Below are 25,089 nucleotides of genomic sequence, written 5' to 3'. Positions count from 1 at the left end.
CTGCAAGAACTATCATGCCCATGAAACTATCGTCCTTTCAATAGTGGCATTGCTAGCACAATGATCATGAATCCATCGACAGAACAAGAGAGCACATGAAAATATGAAATAGCCTCACTTTTCTGTTTCTTCGATATACAACAACAACAAAGCCTTTAAGTCCCAAACAAGTTGGAGGTAGGCTAGAGTTAAAACCCATCTGAAGCAATCAAGGTTCAGGCACGTGAATAGCTGTCTTCCAAGCACTCCTATCTAAGGCTAAGTCTTTGGGTATATTCCATCCTTTCAAGTCTCCTTTTATTGCCTCTACCTAAGTCAACTTCGGTCTTCCTCTGCCTCTCTTCACGTTACTATCCTGACTTATGATTCCGCTACGCACCGGTGCATCTGGAGGTCTCCGTTGCACATGTCCAAACCATCTCAACCGATGTTGGACAAGTTTTTCTTCAATTAACGCTACCCCTAATCTCTCACGTATATCATCGTTCCGAACTCGATCCCTTCTTGTATGACCGCAAATCCAACGCAACATACGCATTTCCGCGACACTTAGCTGTTGAACATGTCGTCTTTTCGTAGACCAACATTCTGCACCATACAACATAGCAGGTCTAATCGCCGTCCTATAAAACTTGCCTTTTAGCTTCTGTGGTACCCTTTTGTCACATAGGACACCCAACGCTTGCCGCCACTTCATCCACCCTGCTTTGATTCTATGGCTAACATCTTCATCAATATCCCCGTCCTTTCTTTCGGGTTTCATCTCCATTAAAGTGGCTAAGTTTTTACATTGGCTCGCCACGCCTAACACAACCCTCCTCCTTTCTGTTTCTTCGATATGCTTATACAAATTCAGTATAACACTGAAAAAATAATCTGACTGTCTGCACCAAACTATGAAGAGTTTCATACGGTGTAAACGTGAATTGGTGCATGGCCGTTTCACCAGATTGAAAGAAATCATTTGTCACCGTCTGTTATACTCGGTGGTTGGAAATGCTGAAACAAATCCAGCACAGATCAACTTTCATCAGCAGGAGAGCCTGACGCTTCAGCAGCTTTCTTTTCCTTCTGTTTCTCTCTGCGCTTCTTGTTTCGCAATGCATTTTTGCTCATCTCCCCCCTGTTACATTGTTAAGGTCAGTGGGTTATCTGTCGATGTAAAAAAAGGCATAAGAAAAGGTGAGTGAAGAATGTGAAACTCACCCTGCAGGAGCTAGTCCACCAAAGAGCTGCAATGCACCAAAACATGATAAGTCAATATTCTTATACTGCCAAACAATGAGAATTTTCTCGAACGAGCTGGAACAACAACCAATAGAATTAGCTGAGCACAGCAAATCCCAGGTAATCGGCAGCATATGATTTATTAAGTATATGAGACACATTCCTCTTTTATTCTATTTGACACTGACAAGATCTAGCCTGTGTTGTTTCAACTTAGCCGGTCACAATCCCAGGTAAAGGAGGTGGTGATAGGCCTGACAAACCAACATAAAAAATCCAACCACTCATATGGAGATCTAGCCCAACTTGCTTGGAGGACTAACGGGCTTTGTTGTTGTTGCGGCACCATGACAAGGAGCAATTGCATGGTAATAGACCAAATCATTCAGTTTCACATTCCATTCCTACCAAAGACCAAACACCCCAGTTCTGCAACGGAACCATGGTGGTGTTATTAGATAGAAGCTTGTACCTTGTCCTGAAGTTCTGCAGAACCCTTAGCATGGGGTGGGCGGTATGCTGTAGGTTTCGGCGCTGTATTTGCAGGGGCCTTGATTGATGTTTGTGCTGACTTGGAACCTTGTGCTGAAACTATAGAAGGACGTCAAGGGAAGATATCAATTGATCAGAACAGATTGACTTGGAATCTACGAGAATACCAGAACCTTGTTTTTTTGTTTCTTCAATCTTTAAGGTACTCAAGGATGTTGTCAGGTCAGCAATGTCACCGAATCTTTCAGGTACTTCAGGTTTCCAGTCAGCCTGAATGATTAAAAAAAAATCAGAAATATAGAGTGCATATTTATCTATAAATTTCAGCATGTTACTACAGTTTAGGAACAGAATAGGATAAAAAATAAGAAGTTATGTTGAGGGTATACGGTATACCTGATACAGCCTTTCAAACATCTTCTTAAACTGCAGAGATCCGTTGTGGTCAAATATTTTTATACTGCAACAACAGTTCCATTCAGTAAGGGCATTTAACTATGTCCATTAATATGCCAATTGCCAAATACAGTAAACATACCAATTGTCTATTTGGAGCCTCGGCGCTGTTGTAGCAGTCATAAAATGACGACCATCAGGGGACCATTCACTTGTGACAGAACATTCTGCCTTTGTTTTTGCTACCAATTTCTTTTCTGAATAATCCCAGAACGCCTGGGCAGAAAATACCATGTGAGCTACAATGCAACTATTTGTAGATGCTTACAGGTATTAAGGCATGTTTGCTTTTGTAGTTTATCTTTGTTTTTTCTATACCAAACTTAAAGAGTTAAGCAGATGAAATAGACAATATTTATAAATTTTAAGGGTGAAGAATAATGCTGAAAAATTGTTTGGTGTAGAAATATACCATATCACCAGGCAAATTACCAAATCCTGCTAATACAAAAACTGGTCGAGAAAATGTGGTCAAGGATATTGTAAAAGCAACAGGTTTCATAAGATGTATATACTCCCTCCGTTTCTTATTATACTGAGTATTAGGATCTGAAAAGGTCAAATTTCTTAAACTGTAACTAACAATTAGTCAAATTATATGCACACTTAGTGTGCAAAAGTTATATGAATAGATGTGTATTTGACATCTTTAAAATAATGTTATTTTTGTAGCACTAGCTTTTCATAATAAAAATTAGTAGTCAAAGAATGCTTGTAAAGAGCTATCCAGATTCTAATACGCCCTATGAAAAGAACATAGGGAGCATGGCTTAGTCCAACTTTCGTAGATAGAAACAGCTAGATATGCCCACCACATTTTCACACAAGACTGACTGATCAAATTATTCTAGAGGATACATCGTCCTTTGGGGTTCCATCTTATCGTATTGTAAGGTCCTTCACCAAGCTCAACAAGAGGGTTGCACTTCTTGTTGAATATTGTTGCCTTGGCCGGCATAACTGAGATACGGATACGGTTAAGGAGCACTTAAAAAGGACAAATGGTACATAAAAGGTAAAACTCTGAAATTCTACAGTGCATATGAAGACAGTAAATATAAGGATACATCCATAAACCACAGCAAATTCAGAGCCAGAGGAAGACCACTGCACATCATGGACTGGCCCATCCTTTTCTGCCAATACATGATAGGGTCAGATACCAGAAATTAAAGGATAAATATTGTCAAAACCTAAGAACTTACTAAGTGGAACAATTCCTTCAAAGGCCCTGTCAGTTGTCAAGTAGTTCAACTTGGTTTCACCATAGTAACTCTGGTTGGTTTTATCCACGTCAGCTTGAGCAAGAACTAGAAGCCCAGTGGACCCTTTGTTCCAGTGTAATTGAACAGTGGAACAACGAAAAAAGCTCCTGCGAGCAACAACTTGATTTTGTGCGTCCTTGTTGCAAGAAAATATCTGAACACTAGCTGGAACACCCTACTCGAAACCAGAGAGAAAAATAGATCAGTAACCTTGTGAAACTAGTTTGCAGAAACACAGTCTAATTACCTAAATAAAATGTAACAAATCAAACCTTAGCCTCTGGGACGAATCCAGCAACATGAGATCCTGGTGCAGTTGCTAGCTGCATCGTAGCTATGCCAGGCATTCTTATCCTATACAAAATCCCTTTTGCAAAATCTTTTGGATCAAAGAATTGTATCTCATTAGGCATCATCCGGCAAGCGACCGATTCATCCGCAGAAAACTGAACCATTGGCCTGCAGGTTCAATCAACATATCATGCATCAAAAGAACTCAAATGTGTCTCATGCTTACGCAAATTGATCGAATTTATAGATACTTCCTCCTATACTGTCTCAGGTTTCTTTTTTGCCTAATCTCATGTGTGCGACTAATGGAGAATCCACATAGAATGGTGGCAGAAGGTAGTGTTAGAATCTCAAATCCAGGAACCAGGATAAAAAGCTTAATCAGTAGCCAATCTAATCACTAAGGATCGGGTGCTAGGAGATATCTTTAAAATCGAGTAACAGTTTTGTTTCTTTGCTAGTCTCCCAAAAGAAGCATCATCCAGCTTGATAGGAACCTCAGTGATAGATGTGTATACAACTGTGCAAGAATTCAAACATAGCTACCATATGACATATAACGAAATATTGCAATAGCAAACGTGCTGGATGTAGTTAACAAGCGAGCGTCTGCCACTATCTCCCATAAAATGTTCATCCGATAAATCAGGAGTAATAAGACGCTAACCTACATATTAACATCTCTACAAGCATAATGAAGGATAAAGAGTGCAGGCAGCATAATTTATCAGTGTCACGAGAGCCCAAGCAACACGTACCAGGTGGCCTTAGACATGCTCTTCTGGTAGTGCTGGTAGAGAGCAGCAGCTGTGTCAACGTGCCAGACCGTGACATTCTTCTCCTGCGGCGAGGATGACTTCTGGAAGGTCTGCAGATACGCCCCCGTGGGCGACAGCGCGGCGGCGAGGAGACCCGGGAGCTCGAAGCACTTGACAACGGCGAGTGTGCGGCAATCGTAGACGGTGGCCGAGGCCGATGCCACCGTCGCGAGGAGGCGGGCACCGTCGGTGGAGAAAGAGGTGGCGCTGCACGCCGTCTTGGGGAGTCTCTGCGGCGGGCTGGTGGTGCCCGGAGGGTATGGAGAGCCGGACCACACCGTGAAGCCGTCGGGCTCGCGAACTGCGAGGTTGGCGCATTCCGTCAGAGGGGCGGTGTTCGAACGCGAGATATTAAGGGGGCAAACGCGGCGAGGAGAGAGAGAGAGGGGATGTGTGAGGATACCTAGGATCTCGAGGGCCGGCGGTGACGACGCCATGGCCGAGCACACGACAAGTCCTCTGGGGCCGCCGGCGAGATCGCGAGCACAGTGACGGGCGGCGGCGGCGCGGGACGGAGAGGTTGGGGACGGCGTCTAGGAGATGCGGGTGATGTCAGTTTGCTTGCTACAGCAGCTGACAGGTGGGAGCGTAATGGAGCGTCTTCTGGGGTTTGGGCTACTTCAATAGTCTGGGTTCCGTATGGGCCAAGCCCAATCTGGCTGACCGGTCAGCCCAACCAAAAACTGCTTGCAATTGCAAGTTGCAATTTTAGGGCATGTTTGATGGACCAGGACGATTAGTTAGAACTAGTGATTAATTGACCAGTGACTAGTTCAACCTCAGCCCTGTTTGGATTTACTGGCTAACAAGTAGCGCTATCTCAGTATTTAGACGGATTTACCCCTGACTTGCTGTGCATGCGCTTGAATCACAGCCAGCCACACCCACACCTTCGTGGTTATCGCTCGGATAGGCCACCTCTGAATTTATTGATCCATCCATCCCCCGCACTGCACACCGCCGCTTCGAACGGTGTTGGAATCCGGTGACTACTATCGCATAGGATGTTTGATACTAATAAAAAATAAATTACAAAATAAAAAAATAAATTATAGAATCTATCGGTACTCCACGAGACGAATTTATTAAGCCTAATTAATCTGTTATTAACGTATATTTACTGTAGCACCACATTATTAAATCCTGACCAACTGCAGATTGCCCAGCCCGGCAGTCCCAGTTTGCGGTGTCCACGCGTCTCGGATGAGAGCCGTATAGATCGGGTCCCTCTGCCACATGTTTTCATACAGGAAGTTCCTTTTCCTCCTCCTTCGATTCGGGGAATGTTCCAGGCACTCTACCACCAAGGCGCAGTGGTCTGAAGTCGTGGTTTGGACGTGCCATACTTTCACATCCCTGAACAAACTGAGAAAGGAGTCAGTTGCCAGCCCTCTGTCTAGTCTCACCTTGATATTGTGATCATCATCTTGGCGATTATCCCATGTGTACGGCAGTCCAATGAAGCCCAGGTCTTTGAAGCCGCATACAGACACCGCTTCACGGAATCCCTCCATTTGCCACTCGCTCCTTCCAGCCCCCCGAACTGCTCGTTGGCGTGTAGGACTTCATTGAAGTCACCAACGCAGATCCACGGCAAAGAGCTTTGGTCGTTGAGCATCTTCAGACAATCCCAACTCCTGTATCTTAACTCCCGTCTGGCTTCGCCATAAAAGCCAGAGAAGCGCCATTTCTCTTCTGCTGTCACATGTTTACAGGAGATGCAACCAAACAACCACTTACACGTGCTCGCCGGCTGCCATCTCCCAAGCCGACTGGGCAAACCTAGCTCACGCACACGACTAGCCATGGTGGTCGCGACGACGACGCGGCGGCCGTGGGCTGCAGCGGCGCTGCTGGTGGCGGCGGCGTCGACGCTAGTGCTGCCCGGACCTGGCAGGCCTCGTCGACTCCAACCCCGCTGCCTCTACGAGCTCCTCTCCAGCGCGGGTGGCCGTGGAGCCGCCGGGCGAGGACGAATCGGCGCCGAGCGATCACGAATCGGCGGCGCGGTTTGCCGTGGAGGCGTCGGGAGAGCAGGATTCGGTGCTAGGCGAGCAGATTCGGCGCTAGGCGAGCAGGAGGCGGAGGCAGGATTCGGCGCGGCGGAGGCAGGGCCACGGGCACGCCGGAGGCCGGCCACGGGCGCGAGGGCGAGATGCTAGCGGCGGGATGCGGGAGGGAGGGGAACCGCAGTCTAGCTGCTCGTTCGCCTCTATTTCCGTCTCTTTAAAAGAAATATTCTAGTTAGTCATCCAGATTCTCTACGCTATACATATTTTTTCTTTACTCGTGTTATTTCTGTCATATATTCTATATTCACTATTTTATATTTTATTCTTCTTTCTTTCTCTTTCTCTCTCATCAACTCTCTCTTTTTTACTACAGTGCACTACAGTATTTAACGCGTCTCCCTCGCCTGCGCTGTCTGTAGCGGTGGCAGGGCCGGCCGGTACGCTAGCGCGCGCGTTGCAGGCGCACGTAGGCCACCGCTAGCGTACCAGCCATTTTATCATGCAGCGGTGCGGACAGCCTGAGGGTCGCGTGCAGGGGTAACGGATGTCTTTTTTTTCCAATGGGACGGAGTCACTAGTCCTCGTAGCTGGGTTTCATGGAAGAGTAAACTAACTACTAGTTGTGGTTTAACTAGTTATTAATTCACTCACTAGTTCATATGTTTAGACTTAAATTTAGCCAACTAGTTGTTATTGCATGAGATCCAAACAGACTCTTATTCTAGTGGACCAGTGCTCAGTGGCTTCTTACATTACATCTAAGAAGAGAAAAGTTTTTCCCCTAAAAAAGGAGAGAAAGGTTTTTAAAATAAAATCTAGGAAGAGAAAAAAATCTCAAATCCTAAAATAAGGAAAATAATGTATGTAAAAGGTAAGAGAAAATCGTCAATAGAAGAAGAGAAAACGTTTTCTCTAAAATGATAAGAAAAAATTACCTAGAGAGAAATTGGTCCATAAAATTAGAATATAGGCACTACTAAAATCCCTAAAAATGGATTATGAAAACAAGATGGTATCAAATGCTCAAAAAACAAGAAAGAGAACAAATATAAATTGGTCCATCCCCTCCTATAGTCCTATAGCGCTCGAACAACAGCCGGTGCCTCCGCTATGCTCTCTTCATGTGAGCCACCAAATATGTTGTGCTAGCTGTTGGAGCTAGGTTTCCCACACTGACCCTCTTTCTTCCGCTAGTTATCCTTCGCTTTGCTTATCAAGCGTCGCGACCATCTGCTTTCGTTGTAGTTTTTTTTTTCTAAATTCTTAAAACTCCAATCTAATTCGTCGAAGCAGCTCAATCTCAACGGGCATGGAGAAGAGCGGGCTGATCAGACGTGTGGAAACTGAGGGCCTGTTTAGATCCAGTTTTGATTCTACAATCTAGCAAAAGAACATAAGCTGATCCAAACAGGAGAGCTTCTATGAGATTCTAGTATATATTGAGTAATCCAAGGCCATAATCCCAATATCTCCTCTCCATGAATTTCTGGGAGATTATTGTATGAAAAGATGATTTTGCCCCTTTTTGAGAAGTCAAGACAATTTTGCCCTAGCTGGAAGTAAAAAAAAATGTCGAAGAAGCCATGGGCATTTTAGAAAAATTGCTTGTATAATTAACCCACTATCTAGTTATAATCCAGGGATCCAAACATGTTAGATTATTATTATTTAGAATCTAGATTCTCACAATCACTATCTTACTATTTAGATTTTGATTTGATGATCCAAACGGGCCTTGTCAAAAGTAGACTAGTTTGGTTTAGGACAAAAACATAACGAACTACGCTTTAAAACGGAGTTTGCAAGGTGGAACTGTTGAACCCGCCGGACATAGGAAACTCCATAAAGCTCCTAGGATCCGCGCGTTGAGAGCGCTCTAGTTACTGTTCACCAATCGTGTGCAGCCACCTGGCCTCGTGCGTGTGTAGTCGTCGATTTGGTCTCGCGTCGTTTAATTGGCCCGGCCCTCCTGCTGACCCTCCCTCTCTCCGTCCGTCAAAATAAAAAAAAATCTCTTCCTTATCTTCGGACACGGCACCGCTGCCCCACGGAGTCGCACGCCGTTCCTCGGCAGCGCCGCTAGGATCGGCAGCGGGTTCTCCTCGGCTCCTTCGCCCGCCTCCTCGGCGCCGCCGTCGTCGTCATTGCCGGGGGCTCTCCTCGGCTCCTTCGTCTGTGTTCTTCGCCGCGCTTCTGAGGTGCTCCACTTAGCTTTACTCGCTGTTCCTCCTGCGCGTCCTATCTGCTCCTTCGCCCATCTCCTCCGCGCCGCCGTCGCCATTGCCAGGGTCTTCTCTGTTATCCTTCTCCTATGTCTGTGTTTCGTTCTTACGATGATCTTCGCTGTTGTTCGCTGCTGCTGGTCCTTCAAGCAAGATACAAGCGCCCTCTCTTTCTCCTCCATCTGATTGCTGTGTGCGGCGCGCGGGTGCAGGGGCCCCTAGTGCTCTGGTGCAGTAAGCCGTACACATATTCTCTTCCTCCGTTGTCACTCTTGCCACAGTACTTCTAATTACATCTGGTAATTTGATCTGTAATTTTATCCATGCTCATCCTAACTGCTATTTGATTTGGATCCCTCTCTGGAAGGGAATGAAAAAAAAGGTCAAACTAGCTAATCATACGATCAGTTTTTCCATTGCCTTTTTCCTCTGGAATTCAGGATACTTGGTTAGCTAGCACTTCAGTATATGATATTGCGGTATTTATTTTGCCTGCAGAAATATTGTTCATTTATATCCTATATAAGGTGTTATCTTCACAGGAATTCACTTTCAGAAAAGAAATTTGGTTTATTTATATAGCTCCAGCGTTTTTAAGAATAAATAATTCATGTTAATATATATTCTGATGCAATAACTCTTCAGTTCAGACTGTAAAAGATCGCCTAATCATCATTTGCCTTGCACAGGTTAGGGATGACATGGGAGATAACTGAAATATATTATGTCCAGCTAACTAGATATGGCCTGCAAAAGATCGCCTAACCATCGTTGCTTTTTACAGGTTAGGGATGACATGGGTGATAACTGAAACATATTATGTCCAAATCGATGTTCCATCGAACAAACTTGGACCGCCCTTGCATAGGTTAAGGACGAGATGGGGGACTGTTATATTCTTAGGTGCTTTATATTACAATTTGTGAACGTCATCTGCATCAAACAATGCTGTTGCTGCTGATCATGTACATCCTAGAGGTAATTTCAGTTCCCCACTGATTTTCTTTTGGAAAAAAAAGATTCAGTGCGTTTTTGGTGTTCTGATATTTAATATTTCAGTTTAGAGTGAAGAGCTTTTAAATCAGATTGTCTTTCGCATTGAAGTATATTTATTTTAGACTAACCAATTTTTGGTTTGCTTTTATTTGGCCAGATTAAGCTTGTGCTTTCGCGACTAAAGATACGCTTATGACATTCCCATGCCTTTTCCTGTCTAAATTATCCTCTGGCTATGTCTATCAAAATCTCTTTTGGTTGACAAAGGGGTTCAACTATGACAGCAGGTACCTATAACTGTTTCCCTATTGTTACTTGAGCTTTATTTTTTTTACCGTGACAGCTATATTGTAGTTCAGAGATAAGACTACTGTGTAGACAGTTTTTAAATTATTTCAGGGTGAGGCTACTTACTACTTACAGATAGCCAGACATAGAAAAGGAGGGTCGGAGAAGCAGCGCAAGCTCACTCTGGTTATAAATAGTTGGAACTTATGATACATCTCCTACCATAAACAAATCTTGACGAATATGAGACCCATGGGAAGCCCTCTGTTTTAACCCACAGTAGTAAACCGCTCATATGTTAATACTTATTTTCATGTTGAGTGTTTCGAGGAGCTTCCTCTTGGATTGTGGCCAGGAGTTTTTGTTATGTGCATGAAGGTTTTACAGAGTTGCCAGTCCAAATGTCTAATTAAATTTGTCTAACTTATTTTAGTTTTGTACCAATTAAACTATTAAGATCCATTTGTAGTGGCTAAAAGATTACTCATTTGGTCAGTGCTTCACATAACAATTGAGTGAAGATATATTCTTGATAATTTATGGCTCATAATAGTTTAATCTGTTAACTCTCCGTGTTCACATGGTTTCATGCTAATCTTTATGGGGATGATGTCATTAACACACGTGCTTTTCTCAATGTGTGGCATGTATGGTTTGTTGATATCATGTGCTATTGTGTTCCTGCAGGTAGATGTTTCTTCGATATACTGTGTGCTTGGTCACAACAGGAAGCTGCTGCAGAATCGGACTTGGGTCAGGTACATCCCACTGTGAGACTGATGGTCTATCATCCAATCCCACACATTCCCTACGACTGCCTACTAATAATCATATATGAATACCTCACGCGTATGGTCTCTTCCTGTGCCTGCGTCAAATCAAAGTAAATAAAAAAAAGGAGAAAAACCGCTCTCCTACCGCGGCATCGCGCCTCGCCGCCTCCGTCCGCGCTTCTTCCTCTTCCTCTTCCTCTTCCTCAATCATGTGATTCTAAAATGTGAGTTTACACTACTGTTGTTTATTCCTCTTGCTATTATCACTTCTGATAAAATATGCGTCGAGCATCTTTGGCTGATGTGCCGGGATGTTCCCTATATGGCGATTTCTTTTATGTTTGTGCTTACCGGACACTAGAGTGATGACTTCGATCAAAACTTGCATGCCTACAATATAAGCCGTCCTGTATTTGAATTGCACTGCACTAAATGCTGGGAATCTATTTTTCTTTTTTCTTCTTGGCCCGTGGGAGGGGGGAATGTTAAAGGAAAGTTGTTCACCTGATGAATCTTTTCTACATTATATCTTTTTCAGCTAATCGTTTTGTTAAGCCTCTTCTCCCATAAAAAGGTAAACACACGTCTTGCAGTGGTATTCTTTGTCATAAAAATCATGTAGCAGAGAGATCAGTAGTGTTGCGGTTCTGTTTCTGCTCTAAAAGTTAATTGTAATGTTGAAGGCTTACAATACTGAGTTGCTAAATGCAAGCCATGACGCATCGAGCACACACCACTCAGAATAGCAATGACTGCTTCCTTGCCTGGGAGCTGTCAGCTGTGAGCTTCATACTGCAAGTGGAGATCCAACATCCAACAGGTCAGTGGCACATTTGTTATTATCATTACATGGACAAGGTGTTCAGAAAACCTCAGAATGATGTTATTGATCAGGCCAAAAAGCAGTTGTTCAAAGAAAATGAACTTGCCCAAAGTTTCAAACCTATAGTACAGTCAAATACTATGAAATAATGTGCTTTAGGTGACCTTTATATTCATGGTGCTAGCATAATTTGCATATAAAATTAACACTAAATTATATTCATGCTCGACAGTCTTTTTGGTTAGTGATATCATGATTTTATTATGATAAAAAATACCATATATTCCTGATGGCTTTAAACTCTTTTGCAAACCTCTGTTTTATCAGTTTTATGTATGAAACCTGGAGTAGAACTACTCTACATTATGTCCAGAAAGCTACCAGATCCTGTCATACTTCAGATAACTTCATCTACAATCTGTCATTTTCCTCTACAACATGACTCTTTTGACTTCTATATATTTTTAGTGGGGACTAACTATTTACTTGCTTATAATACAATAATAGCTGGAGCACCAAATCTGGAAGAGGTCAGTTCACATTTTTTTTTATGATCCCTTGTGAATATTGAAACCACCTCTTCACAATTTTGAAACATGTGAATCTTCAAAGCTTGAGACCACCTCTTTTTTGTTGCATAAAAGCTAAGGTAATTTCCAATGTTCAAATGGAACTACACTCCATCTGTTCTGACAAACCCCAATCTGTATAATGTTTATTCATTTGATATATGTTCTCTATTTTTATTTCAGGTTACAGGTGAAAGGGAAAGTTAGGCAATTTGGCTTGCGAAAGTGAATCGGTGCTTATGTCACGATGTATGAGCCTTAGCGGGTTCGGCCAGAACTGTTTTTTATTTTTAAATCATGTGTCCTGTGTCCATGTATTTTTAAAATAATCAATACATAGTTGGGCAAATTTGGATTTTTTTTTTTTTGCAAAGAACGTTATATGCTCCCTTTATGAATTCAGTCAGTATTTGCATATGTATACTTTTCTAAGTTCCTTTGTATCCCATGTGTATTCGCTTCATCATCATAGCTAAACATTATATATAATACGGAAAGATCTAAATGAATCACCAAAACAATACATATACCACATTGAAAGGGAAATACCACGTCAACATACTCCGGAAAGGCAAGCCACGGTATCCTCACGCATCGACGATGCTCGAATACAAGTCACAACTCACAAAGATCAAAGTGATGTAACCTTAGCAAGAGCGGTATCACAGGTTCACAGCAAGAAAAACACAGAGATGTACACATCACCTGCGTGCGCAGCGAAGCTCGCAACCCGGCCTAGTTAACATTAACATTCAACAAATTGCTATCAGCGGAAAACAGAAGGAGCATTTCGTCGGAGGAAGGAAAAAAAAAAGCAAGAGGCGCATCATCATCAGGAAAAAGTGCGACGCTATTCCAAGGTCTTGTACCACAGAGTCCACTGTCCACTCCACCCAGGTACCAGGGCGGGCCAACTTTCTTCGGCACTTTTACACGTATGACGTATCCCATATATTGACAGACACCACTAGCCATCTGTTCCTGGGTTTATTCCTGCATATAGTTGCATGTAGACTTTCTGGCCATTCTGGTATAATATAACAGAAAGACAGGTCATCAAGAAAATACTCCTGCTTCTCTTAAAAACAGCCAACGTTCTATCCCCCACGTCAGCTCATCCAACATTTAGCCGAAATGCTCAATCCAACAGCACAGCAAAAGGCGTACGCTTTTACATGGCTCCTATCCAACCAAGACGCCAAGTCACAGCCCCAGTAGCGCCCGGATAAGCATTTCTTGCTTCTCGCAGCAGACGACGGGCCCTTGCGGCGCCCATCTCCGTGTCAACCTCTGCCCGTCAATGCGCTGTGCTAGTAGCACGGAGAAAGGGACCCGCCCGGCGCCCGGCGCCCTACGCCACAAGTCCCCCAACTGCCAGTTCAGACGGAAAGCCAACCAATGATCGCGGCAGATCCTGAGATCCAGACAGTGAAGAAGCGAATGGCGCCGTGGCGCGCCGCGGTTCGGCCGTCGGCACGTCGGCGTTTAATGCCGGACCATGCTGCACTGCTGCAGTGAAGAAGCGAATGGCGCCGTGGCGCGCCGCGGTTCGGCCGTCGGCACGTCGGCGTTTAATGCCGGACCATGCTGCACTGCTGCGTGTAGGTGCAGGTGCAGGTGCAGGTGCAGTGCAGCCGCGTGCAATCCCAGCGGCTGGCGTCAACCTCAATTCTCAAGCGTGAGAACTCAGAACGGGCGGCGGTCTCTGGCTCGCTGCTGAATTGCTGGTGGCACCGGAGTTTTTCTTTCCTTCTTTTCTCGTGTAGGCGCCGTTCAGGTCAGAGGAATTTGTCAAAGAAAAATACTATTTTAAATAAAAAAAGAAGCGGATTAAGCCAGATTTAAGGGCACGCGAATGGACCATAATGTCATGATTGATCCATGGGCTCATTCGGCTGCTCACAAAACCAGCCGGATTTTACTGTGCACGGATAAAAAAACACTGTTTACTATCTTACAAATTTCTACAGATTCATTTAGACTCCTTCAAATTTTTCTCAGCGAATAGGCTATCATAGGACTAGTTCAATGTTTTTTTGATACGGATACGGAAGATGACGTACTCCTTCGAGCTCCTAGCCTCGCTAGAACCAGTAGACTTGCGAGTTGCGAGGGTCTCCCAAGTGCTAGTACTACAATATAATATGTTCTTCGTCCTACAAAATAGTATGTTTGACACAGCTCAATTTTACCACACAAGCAACTTTTTTAGTAAAGCTGAGCTATTTTAAAAAAAAGTATTTGGTAAAATAGCTTCATCAACAAAGAGAGAGTTAGGATAAACTACTATTTTCAGCTTTATCCCAAGTCATATCTTTGTGAGATGAGCTGTTTTTAAAATGAGTATTAAAAAAACAGCTCACAACAGTTTATGAAGCTGTTGTGAGCTGTGCCAAACAGACCCTAAAAGTCTCGCTTTTTCGAGCAGTCAAACAATCCTAAATTTATCTAAATATATAGACAACTACTAATATTTATGATGTATAAAAATTACCACTAGATTAATTATGAGATATATTTTAAAATACAAACATTTGAAAATATATTTTTTGATATTATTTATATAAACTTAGTTAATTTTAGAATTGTTTGATTCTTCGGTAAGCGTGATTTACATGCTTTTTGAGATAGGCGGAGTAAGAGTTTTTAAAAGGGTCATATCTGTTATTTCCCTATAACACTAATTTGTCTAAACAATTCTAGAATTACACTTTTTTTAGGATAAAGAGAATAGTGTTGCATACATGAACAGTAGCCATGGTGTAGCACATCGATAGTTTTCTCTTAGAGCTTGTTTGACACAGCCTCTTGTGGCTTCGCCACTCCGGTTTCTGTTCCGCACCAGCACTGTAGCAGCAACATTCATGGAAGAAGTTTTTCTTTCCCATGAAATAAACTTGGAGCCCAAAGAAGTCATATTTTGTGGCTCATTCGATACTATATATAGCACGGAGTTGGAGCCAAAGGGAGCCCGACAAAACAAGGCCTTCGTGATGTCATATTTCCCTCTTTCATTGAGCAAACTTTATAAACAATTGTTTAACTTATATATAAGTTTAGAAGATAAAACTTTCATAGTAGATTCGTATTCAAAGTATATTGGAGATTATATTGATTATTTAGTGAATTACACGTACCCTAAGAGACATTTAGGGTTAAAATCCATTTTGTATGATTTTTTCCTAATCAAAATATGTGTATCATTTCAAGACAGATATAACTTTTTTCTTCTAAATATACTACCTCTGTCCCAAAATAAATTAACCTCTAGAGGTGTCCTAAATCAAACTATTTAAATTTTATTAAATTTATAGGAAAAAACACCAATATTTATGACAACAAATTAGTATCATTAGATACATCATGATTTATATTTTCATAATGTATTCATTTGATGCCAACATAACTATCCTTACTCCTAGCTCTAACATATCTATGTATCGACACTCAATACAAAGACTCGGTTTAGGGGAATCCAAAACCTCAACTTTGGGAGCATAGTGTGGTAACAATATGCCCTCTATGGAATCGGAATACTTCTCCAACTGGCTGTGTTGGTCCGTACCATATTTCCTACTCTATAAATAATAGGCTAGTTCTAATAGGTGCTATCATAACAGATAGTTTTGTGGTCAATTAACAACGAGAGAGAAGCAGTATCGTTTGATGATATAATGCACTAGAAATAACATAAGTGGGTCACTGATGTGGCAATAAAATATGCACAGTGATGGTGTGGCACATCTCCGGCCTTCACTATTACCGAATTAACATCTCCAGCGGACCCTCGCGAAAAAACCCTCATCCACAAGCTGAGAGCAACTTGGCATTGAAGAATGGCGATGTGCTCATGGCCTTTGCCGAGCAAAACGACTGGGCCACGAAGCCCCCTTTTTTTTCATGTTGACAGGGTTGCATGTTTTGTTGTCCAACTTATTAATAATATAATTACCTGTTAAGCAAAGAATGCAAGTTCACAAACATCATTAAGAGAAATATTTGAGTGATACGTACGGGGAGAAGATAAGAAATGCACGGTCACACATATAATATTGTTCACAAACAGCATCAAGAGAAATATTTCAGTCAGCCTGTTCGCTTGTTGGTTTCAGCCAGCCCAAACCAGTCAGCCAACAGTGTTTTCCTCTCACAATAAACCAGCACCAGCCAGTCCAAACCAGCCAAAAAACCAACCAGCAAACAGGCCGAGTGATACGTACGGCGAGAAGATTAAGAAATGCACGATCACGCATATAATATAAACCAAAAGGAAGAAATAGCATTAATAATACATGCTCGATCATGCTGCATGATGGCAGCAGTATAGCACGCAATGTACTTTTTTTCTTAAAAAGGAAAGAGTCTGTTACGGCAAATTTAAAAAGCGATCTAGCAGATACACATCTTGATTACGCTAACCAGTTCTTTTTTAAAAAAAAAACCATACAACAGCATATAAAAGTATATATTGACTAAATCTACATGTACACAATATATAGGCGCGTGGATTTGGAAACATTTCACCAAATTCAGGTCAGCCAGATATGGATATCCATGGGAACAGAATTATCGTGGCAGAGGTATTTTCGTCCACCGACAGCTAAAGCTACCGCAGCATTTTTCATGAATGCCCATCTAGAACATGCGAGAGAACTGAGATGAAGGCACGAAGCTCCTCCTACGACCACGAGTTCCTTGCGAATTTTTTTTCTATCCATAATATAAAGCCGATAGTACAGTCGTGATCCCGTTTCGCCGAGTCAGCAGATCACATGAGATCAAAATCAGCGCGCCCAAGCGTGCTCCCGGCGTAGCTACAGTGCACGGGTGGGAGACGAGCCGGGAGCCCCTGGCCACAAGTTCCCCCGGCGAGTCCTCCACCACAAGCTCGGCCCGGCAGCTCACTGATTGCTCGAGTTGCGTGCTCGCGCAAGCGGCTTATATGCGCCACTCGCCCGCCCGCTGGATCTCCCCTCTCCCTTGCCTGCCGGCCTCTTCTCTCCTTCGTCCTCCACCGCAGTCAGTGGCCTTATCTTCTTCTTCGTCCTTTGCCTCCCTCTCGTTGTTGGCTGAGTGTTGTGAGACAGGATAGCGAGCTGAGAGGTGGGGCGGCGGCCATGAAGATCCAGTGCGACGCGTGCGAGGGCGCGGCTGCCACGGTGGTGTGCTGCGCTGACGAAGCCGCGCTGTGCGCGCGCTGCGACGTCGAGATCCACGCCGCCAACAAGCTCGCCAGCAAGCACCAGCGCCTCCCGCTCGAGGCGCTCTCCGCCACGCTCCCGCGCTGCGACGTCTGCCAGGTACGTACGTACGTCATCACGCACGTACTAACCAGCGCATGCACAAGCGGCGGCGGCACAAGTTAACCTTAGCTCGCTCGCGGTCGCAGGAGAAAGCGGCGTTCATCTTCTGCGTGGAGGACCGGGCGCTCTTCTGCCGGGACTGCGACGAGCCCATCCACGTCCCGGGCACGCTCTCCGGGAACCACCAGCGCTACCTGGCCACCGGCATCCGCGTCGGCTTCGCCTCCGCCTCCTCCTGCAGCGACGGCGCCTGCGACGCCCACGACTCCGACCACCACGCCCCGCCCAAGGCCACCATCGAGCCACCGCAGGCCGTCTCCGCCGCGGGGCAGCAGGTGCCGTCGCCACCGCAGTTCCTGCCGCAGGGCTGGGCCGTCGACGAGCTGCTGCAGTTCTCCGACTACGAGTCCAGCGACAAGGCAAGACGATAGCGCAAGCTCCGCCGGTCCATGTCCGACCACCCACCGGGTCCCGTCTCATGGTCTTTTGTTTTGCAGCTGCACAAGGAGTCACCGCTCGGGTTCAAGGAGCTGGAGTGGTTCGCCGACATCGACCCCTTCCACGAGCAGGCGCCCAAGGCCAGCAGGACGTTGGCGGAGGTTCCGGAGCTTTTCGGATCCCAGGCGGCAAACAACGCGGCGTACTACAGGCCGGCCAAAGCCGCTACCGGCGCCGGGGGGCGCCAGAGTAAGAAGGCCCGGATCGAGGTCACCGACGACGAGGACTACCTAATCGTCCCTGATCTCGGTTAAATAAGGGCAGAAAGCGCAGGAGTTTTGTTTCTTCTCCTGCTGTGTACCAGAAGAATTTTACTGTGTTCAAGCTAGCGTCATGTGTTGTACTTCTTTGACTGTAGTATCTCTCAATTGTGAACATGATAATTCTACTAAGCCACTTTGTTTCTATGCTAGTACCAGACTGAGAGACACTTTCATGTTTTTAACATAACATTTGTCTCGCTGACACTTTCACTTGGGGTAAAGAGAGCACAAGTGACAAGTACTACAAACGGTCCTGAGTTCTGAACAAATTGCCCGCTTAAGCTTATCAGCTAGAATCAACCCTATTTTTTAGCTATGGAAACAATGTTTTTCTCTCACAACAAATCAAACCTACAAATCAGCCGCAGCAGCAATAAGTCATGCCAAACAGGACAATTTCTTCAAATCATGAACAAAACAATGTGAAAAATCAATACTTTGGATACTAGTAATATTTTACAAGTTCCGGGTAGGTCTTTTACATGGCCAAAAACCAACTTGAATCCTTGTAAGATTTGGGACTCAAGTAGTGGTGAATACAAATCCTTTGCAAAGAAACAGGGAACTTCCTGTAAATCAAACCAATGGCACCACGCTTTGAATCATATATTGGCCCTGTTCGGCTTACCCCATATTCGGCTTGTTCGGCTTATTTTTTCAGCCGGAACAGTGTTTTTCTCTCACAACAATTCAGCCAGAACAGTGTTTTTCAGCCAGTTTCAGCCAAGTTTCAGACCAGCTACCAGCGTCTTGATTTCAGCAACCAAAGCATCTTCCATGGTTATATGACACCTGATCAGTGATTACTCACATTTAGCATCAGAAACAACCTGTTTAATCTCTTATTGCCATGAGATGGTGATACAGATCTATCTACAACTACTAACCTCAGAATCACCAGCAAAATTGCAGATCGATAAGTAAAAACTATGGGAGCACAATATTGCATGGTCTACTAGGCAACTGATTCAATGTGATTCTCACTGTCATCCTCCTTGAGACACTCCATAGGTAGCTTGAAGCTCAAACAAAACATAGCCTGCAACAAATGTCAAACATAAAAGTGAATCCCCAAAATAATCAATGCCATCCTTCTGAACCTAAAAACAACTCAACTTGCATTAGCTCGTTGGTCATATCCACGTATTTCTCTACTGTCCTCAGACGAGAAAAGGTATTTTTCAGTAGGCTCGCCTACACAGAATAAGAATCCCCAATGTTTGCCAACTGCCCCAGATTTCACTGGAAACCAGCAAAAATTAGCTGGTTTAAACATTTCAGGTAGAGAGTTTATTATATATCAGTATCAGTCATTGCTGCAAAGTTACTGTTACCAGGGGCACAACTGGAATCGACAGCATAGAAAAACTTTTGAAAACGTTGATACCAGTTTCAGCCCCAGAGAAAGATCATGTTCTAAAATCTATTTTACTCCCTTCAGGCCTTCACCATGGAAACAACTGCCACTGTTTGTGAATACCATTCAATACGAGGAAATTTGGTACTGATTTTGAGCCTTACATTTAGTCCAAGGCCCAAATTTTGGGGCAAGGTCAACTCTTACGTTCAATGAAACAGAAAAGTGTGTACCTAGTCTTGTTGACAAGTACACTGAATAAAAACATTACATACCTTGTTTGGTGCAACATCACGAACCCTATGGAATATTGGTTCTGCTATCTTAGCATTTAATTTATTCTGTGCTTCCTGCATAAAGGAAAAATGCTTTTGTTAAAATGAAAGCAGTACTATCTCACAGCTGATAGTACATACAGATACAGGTGGCATATAATGACAGTCATGATACGATCAATTAAATAACATCTAAGTAATAATCAAATAGCAGTGGACTTACAGAGAGTATTGATTCTTCAGATTCACTTGAACGGATGAAACAATAACAGTGTATCCAAGGTAGTGGGCCTGTCCAGTATTTCTTTTGGATGAGACCATCAAAACAATCTGCACAAAGGTCCATATATCATGAACCAAAACTCTGAGCAATTGTAGCTAATACATAATGACAACTGAATGTAGAAAATATTTTTCCAAACAATGACTACATATTTGCTAACTGTAGGCAGAACTCAACTTATTTAATGTACAAAAGAAAATCCTGACACCAGAGTACCAACCAAAGCTTCTAGTTGCTAATGGGCAAAGCATTTGATGGATGCTGATGCGAGTAAGGAATACAGAATGTAGTTCTCCAAGAATAAGAGTTTGCCTCAAGTGCACTAACCTGATTGTAGACTAGTCATTTAACACCGACTTGCAAGGTCTCAGAAGTTTTTTATTCAAAAGCATAGGAAATGTCTATATGACACTTGGAGAAGACAGGAAATTCAATTAAAGATCGTGAGCAATAAGCAGAAAAGAGGGGCCAGCCAGCCAATGTCATAAATGGGTATTGCTAACCAATAGAGCTTCTATAACATGCTATAAAAAGCCAACAGTCACGATGTGATGCTATATTTAATGTATATCAGAAAAAACCAATGGAGACGATAAAACATTACCAAGGAACTGCAGAGCAGAAGCAGGTAGATTCATCAGTACATGATCAAAGTGTTCCCATGGCTTGGATGGTGGTGGCCCTGGTCCTCTCACTCTCTTGTTGTTTCGTCTTTTTGTTTGATTAGCATCTCCATCTTGGCAATCAGGTTCACCTGTGGGAGACAAGTAGGAAATTTTAGTTTAGTTAGAAATCTGGCACAGCGCACACTCATACAGAAGTTTCGTGAAAATAAGGGTGTGATTGGTTTCTCGCATTAGGCTTAGCTTGCATTAGACCTTATGCAGCACAACCTAAGACAGCATAAATCTATACAATATCTTGGTGTTTGGTTGTCCTGCATAGGCAAGCTGCGTTTGGTCAGATTGTGTTTGGTTAATTACATTGTATTGCATGTTGTCATCTCCATGTTCTAGTAGAGGCGGGGGAAGTGAGAAGATTTCATTTTTGAGTGCCCCATCGGCTTGTGCAAATCTGCATTGCATATTACGACCAAATCTCACGTACTAGCCAAACATGGGTAAACTGTACTGCACAAGCCTGAATACAGGCTAATGCAGGCACTAAACAGTCCCTAAGCTTTTTTTGGTAAACGCAAAATTTCGAACTTGAAGCATATAGTAGACTTCTTGCAAGTTTACTACTTACTAAAGACACTGCAGAATACACAGCATAGTTACCTTCTTCTGAAGTTTGTTGTCGCTTTTTGGCAGTAGTGCTTGCCAAAGAGGATTCATTAGCACCTTTTTGACTGCCCTCACGAACATCTAGAAAAGAGTTGAGGAAACAGTAAAGTAAGTGTGTGAAGGACCACAAAAAATCAGTATGCAGGGGAGAATAGGAATCTCATAAAAAAGAGGGCACCATTATGATTTCCATTTGAAGATGAATTTTCATTACCAGGGACCCCTTCTTTAGGATAGGATTCATCAGTGGCAACTTGAGAGTCTGATCCAGTTTCCAAACCAGGCACAGTCATCAAATTTTGCATGAACACTCTAGCATCCATATTGTAGGCGAATATATAGTCATCAACCTTGTTAATCTTTGCATTAGTTCTTAGATAATGAACACTATCTGGATTCAAGTCATTTGCATACACAACACATCCTTTCTGAGCAGCCGGGATTGAAAACGGACCTATACCAGCAAACATGTCACATATAACGTCTCCTTTCTTGAACAGGGAAACTAATCTGATATGCTCATGCTCGAGTCTTGAATTCCAGTAGACCAAACCATAATCAAGTCTGAATGTTGCACCATATTGTTTAACTTCAGTAACCATATCATTTTTCCCTGCTAAGATCTCAAACTTTGGGACTCTAAATTCATTTGTTATTGTCCCCACTTTATTCACCACGGTCTGAATCCTTGGATAATTTTTCTGTGCATAGATATGACGCAAATGCTTAGTGAATTATAAAGCAAGCATTCTGCAGCATGTTTTATGATGTTTTCAGATATTCTGATCATCTAAGCAATAAAACAACAAAGATGGGCAGCAGTAATTTCATGTATGTTCATGAGATACAGAGATTATCTAATGTTTTTATTGTTAACTGCTCACAGTGTTAACTCATTTAATACTGCTTTCATGTCATTGCAAGGTCCCAACCAACCAGCATTGAAGAGCAAGATAAATTGACAACATTTCCAAATCTGTACGAGACGATCTACAGAGCTTGCAAGTTTGGTTATGAACCTCTTTTGGGGCCATTTTTATGCAAAATTTATATGGGTTCTGCATGCACGGTGTTGAGAATCAGAGAGTCAAAGAATGTATGAAGTGAGGCAGTGAGCAAGTTATTAAGAAAGAGAAGGGCATAGAAGTGTGCTTACATCATAGATAACCTTTCCTATGACATTTTTATATGCTAGCAAGTCATCAGATATGTTCAGATGAGCAACATGACCTGCACAGACATCAAACAAAAAATATTTAAAGAGATGACAACAAAATGGAAGAAAGTATCATCAAGTTTAGTATACTTAACAATTGTCTCATACGAAGAGGGTACCTCCACTCCAGCAGGAAGGATTTGCTTCAAAATGTGATCTGTCACAAATAAAGAAATTGATCAAACCCATAATATTAAGAAATTAAAAAAGATTATACTGGTTTTGTCAGCTCAAAGCTTGCAAAACGAAAGGGAAAGACGAACGCCAGTGACAATGAACAGGCAATAATGGGCGAATTGCGACCCCCATTTTATTTTAGTACACAAGACTTTGAACTTTATGCACAATTTATAGAAGAACAAAGAATGTGGAAAGTGATATGTGTACCACAAAGTAGCGCGATACCAAAGCATAACAGAAATCAGATTATAAAGAAAAGATCTTAGACTGACCTGCACTCCAGTACGAATAACCAAGGGTCAATGTATAAGGTACAACATCAACATTGCATAGTTGCTTCAATGAATCAAGCGCCTGCTGCGGCATGTCAGATAAATCTACACAACAAATACCATGGACATAAACATAAGCAATCTTCTGCTAGAGGCAAGAGAAAATGCCAACATTAACATGGGTAAGTCATTATCCTTTGATACCAAGAGACTAATCAGGACAGAGAAGATTATGTTACACGGGAGTCAAGATTTCCAAAGCCACAGGAACATTTCAAATAGCCTTAAGGCTTAATGGGGTAATGGGCTAATGGCATGTCAGGCTATCCCAACATGATTTGGTGACTTTGGCACTGCAATGTTTGCTCAGTTCATAGAGTAAAACTATGCAATTGACATGTTCCATCCCAAGAGTAACATACCGGGCTTCTGAATCTTTTCAGACAGTATGACGAGCCGGTTCTTGTCGCCCTCGGGATCCTCAACTACAGACTTAACCCGTGGCTTGTCCAGCAGATAACTGAAATCGCAGATGAGAAGGGGGAAAAACGAGCCCCCAACTAATCGTTAAACACAACGGATATACTATGGCTAATTTATCCGTTCGTTTTTCCTGTTCCTACTAGATTAATTGGATTGGACCCTGGAACAAGGGAGAAGCGTTACCCGGAGCGAAGGAGGCGGGTGACTGTGGAGGCGAGCTCACGGGGAATGCGGAGCGCCCAGAGCTCTAGCCGCTGCTCGAACTTGCTCTCATCCAGCTTCTCCATAGGCACGAGGCGAGCCGCGGGCAAGGCCGCTGGCGCTCGAGCACAAGAGGAGGGAGAGGGAGGCGCGGGGGCCAGCGAGCCGGAGGACAGATCGAGAAGCTGACGGAGGCGCCGGAGCCGGCGAGCCGGAGGACGGAGCCCGAGAAGAGGAGGGAGGGGCGGGGGCCGGTGAGGAAGAGCGAGGCACAAGGGCCGGCGAGGAGGAGGGAGGCGCGAGCGGACGGAGGAGAATCGCAGCGAGAAGAAGCTGGGCGCAAAGCGGGCAGCTTGGAGCCGTTTGTTCGCTTCTTTCCACCAGAATCGGTCCATCGTTTCCGCCTCTCTTTCTCTAGCAGGAGGTTTCTAGGGTTTCGGCCGTCGGGGAATCAGGAAACGCGTGGTGGTGGACGACGCGTGGGCCGGAGTCTAGGGTTAACGGGCCAGGTTCGTGTGCGGCCCTGCCAGGGCCGGAGCATCTCCAAAAAATACCCAATATTTTCTTTAAAAAAACATAAAATTTTATATAACTCATAAAAATATATTGAAAGAGATAAAAAAATGCTACCTCCAAGAGTTTCTAATAATTTACTCCTAAAATATAGAAGACAATTTTACATCAGGAATTCTATACTGTTTCTAAATTATCCTAACCACCTTTATATATTCTTTCTCTCTTGTACATTTGCATCAGGAACATTTTCCTACTCTTTATTCTTTACATATCCTTCCACCTTTAGATTGGCTGACAAACATGCGCGACTCGAAAAAGCATAACTTTACGGGGAATAGGTGACTTTTATCAAGTTCTACAAGATTAAGAGGATGGATTATGAGTTGTTTGAGAGTGTTTTTTTCTCATCTTGCTAAAAATCAAGGATTAGAAAGCGATTTAGGAACTCGAGATGCTCTCAGAGCATCTCCAAGAGATTGGCCAAAATTTAGCAGCCAAATTCCATATTTAGCCATTATGTAAAATAGATAATTTCTCAAAAAAACTAGGACTATACAACAGCCTAGCTATTTTTAGTCTTCTATATTGAAATATTGCCATGCCATGTACCTGCTATGCAAATCTGAACCATATTCCAGTGGCGGACCTAGGATTTTAGAGCAGGGTATGCCCATGGCAAGATAATATTTGGATGAACAACACAAAAAATTCAGATGAACTTAAA

At 43.3% G+C, this 25,089-nt stretch overlaps 3 protein-coding genes and 2 long non-coding RNA genes across 12 annotated transcripts; 3 read left to right on the top strand and 2 right to left on the bottom strand.

The window, feature by feature from the left end:
* Window positions 1-32: 32 nt before the first annotated feature.
* Window positions 33-6,828, bottom strand: LOC136467263 (uncharacterized). Of its 2 annotated transcripts, none has more exons than XM_066465890.1 (13): window positions 4,953-6,828; window positions 4,490-4,850; window positions 3,713-3,899; window positions 3,381-3,615; window positions 3,243-3,311; window positions 3,034-3,135; window positions 2,588-2,628; window positions 2,258-2,391; window positions 2,116-2,179; window positions 1,893-1,989; window positions 1,700-1,812; window positions 1,207-1,232; window positions 33-1,123 (listed from the first exon to the last, which is right to left on the bottom strand). In XM_066465890.1, exons 1-13 carry the CDS (start codon window positions 4,984-4,986, stop codon window positions 1,021-1,023), a joined length of 1,566 nt encoding a protein of 521 aa, XP_066321987.1. In that variant the 5' UTR covers window positions 4,987-6,828; the 3' UTR covers window positions 33-1,020. The 2 variants fall into 2 exon arrangements, with proteins under 2 accessions (XP_066321987.1, XP_066321986.1); XM_066465889.1 differs by having other exon boundaries at window positions 35-1,123; window positions 1,700-1,818; window positions 4,953-6,824.
* Window positions 6,829-8,535: 1,707 nt separating this feature from the next.
* Window positions 8,536-12,490, top strand: LOC136463759 (uncharacterized). 2 transcript variants are annotated; one of them, XR_010761076.1, is made up of 5 exons: window positions 8,536-9,761; window positions 9,937-10,066; window positions 10,755-11,064; window positions 11,379-11,414; window positions 11,524-12,490. It is a non-coding gene; the product is annotated as an uncharacterized lncRNA (long non-coding RNA). The 2 variants fall into 2 exon arrangements; XR_010761075.1 differs by lacking the exon at window positions 11,379-11,414 and having other exon boundaries at window positions 8,538-9,761; window positions 11,553-12,490.
* A 4,570-nt stretch (window positions 12,491-17,060) lies between these two features.
* Window positions 17,061-18,425, top strand: LOC136463758 (B-box zinc finger protein 25-like). Of its 2 annotated transcripts, XM_066462735.1 has the most exons (4): window positions 17,061-17,251; window positions 17,320-17,532; window positions 17,622-17,954; window positions 18,033-18,425. In XM_066462735.1, exons 2-4 carry the CDS (start codon window positions 17,350-17,352, stop codon window positions 18,285-18,287), a joined length of 771 nt encoding a protein of 256 aa, XP_066318832.1. In that variant the 5' UTR covers window positions 17,061-17,251; window positions 17,320-17,349; the 3' UTR covers window positions 18,288-18,425. The 2 variants fall into 2 exon arrangements, with proteins under 2 accessions (XP_066318832.1, XP_066318831.1); XM_066462734.1 differs by having other exon boundaries at window positions 17,063-17,532.
* Window positions 18,426-18,719: 294 nt separating this feature from the next.
* Window positions 18,720-24,995, bottom strand: LOC136467261 (tRNA (guanine(37)-N1)-methyltransferase). 5 transcript variants are annotated; one of them, XM_066465888.1, is made up of 12 exons: window positions 23,832-24,995; window positions 23,588-23,685; window positions 23,166-23,270; window positions 22,809-22,870; window positions 22,654-22,728; window positions 21,676-22,198; window positions 21,492-21,578; window positions 20,816-20,965; window positions 20,152-20,258; window positions 19,929-20,003; window positions 19,417-19,538; window positions 18,720-19,335 (listed from the first exon to the last, which is right to left on the bottom strand). In XM_066465888.1, the coding sequence occupies exons 1-11, from the start codon at window positions 24,242-24,244 to the stop codon at window positions 19,536-19,538; spliced, it is 1,698 nt and encodes a 565-aa protein (XP_066321985.1). In that variant the 5' UTR covers window positions 24,245-24,995; the 3' UTR covers window positions 18,720-19,335; window positions 19,417-19,535. The 5 variants fall into 5 exon arrangements, with proteins under 5 accessions (XP_066321985.1, XP_066321981.1, XP_066321983.1 ...); XM_066465884.1 differs by lacking the exon at window positions 19,417-19,538 and having other exon boundaries at window positions 18,720-19,088; window positions 19,184-19,335; XM_066465886.1 differs by lacking the exon at window positions 19,417-19,538 and having other exon boundaries at window positions 18,720-19,088; window positions 19,184-19,335; window positions 21,712-22,198.
* LOC136467262 (uncharacterized) lies at window positions 22,095-22,800 on the top strand. Its single transcript, XR_010761546.1, has 2 exons — window positions 22,095-22,328; window positions 22,422-22,800. It is a non-coding gene; the product is annotated as an uncharacterized lncRNA (long non-coding RNA).
* Window positions 24,996-25,089: the final 94 nt, after the last annotated feature.

The sequence above is a fragment of the Miscanthus floridulus genome, chromosome 7 (genome assembly GCF_019320115.1).
Source record: "Miscanthus floridulus cultivar M001 chromosome 7, ASM1932011v1, whole genome shotgun sequence".
NCBI lineage: Eukaryota > Viridiplantae > Streptophyta > Magnoliopsida > Poales > Poaceae > Miscanthus > Miscanthus floridulus.
This window is presented reverse-complemented; position numbering and strand designations above follow the sequence as displayed.

Bases quoted from the DNA above. Each gene is read 5' to 3' on its own strand.
- LOC136467263 (XM_066465889.1), bottom strand. From the start codon at position 4,986: ATGGCGTCGTCACCGCCGGCCCTCGAGATCCTAG. The intron at 1,819-1,892 runs GTTCTGGTATTC...GTCCTTCTATAG, and splicing joins TGAAGAAACAAAAAAACAAG to TTTCAGCACAAGGTTCCAAG. The intron at 1,233-1,699 runs GTACAAGCTTCT...GGTGCATTGCAG, and splicing joins CTGCAGAACTTCAGGACAAG to CTCTTTGGTGGACTAGCTCC.
- LOC136467261 (XM_066465885.1), bottom strand. From the start codon at position 24,244: ATGGACCGATTCTGGTGGAAAGAAGCGAACAAACGGCTCCAAGCTGCC. The intron at 23,271-23,587 runs GTATGTTACTCT...TTTGTTGTGTAG, and splicing joins TGAAAAGATTCAGAAGCCCG to ATTTATCTGACATGCCGCAG. The intron at 22,729-22,808 runs GTTAAGTATACT...GATGTCTGTGCA, and splicing joins CCTCTTCGTATGAGACAATT to GGTCATGTTGCTCATCTGAA.
- LOC136463758 (XM_066462735.1), top strand. From the start codon at position 17,350: ATGAAGATCCAGTGCGACGCGTGCGAGGGCGCGGCTGCCACGGTGGTG. The intron at 17,533-17,621 runs GTACGTACGTAC...TCGCGGTCGCAG, and splicing joins CGCGCTGCGACGTCTGCCAG to GAGAAAGCGGCGTTCATCTT. The intron at 17,955-18,032 runs GCAAGACGATAG...TTTGTTTTGCAG, and splicing joins ACTACGAGTCCAGCGACAAG to CTGCACAAGGAGTCACCGCT.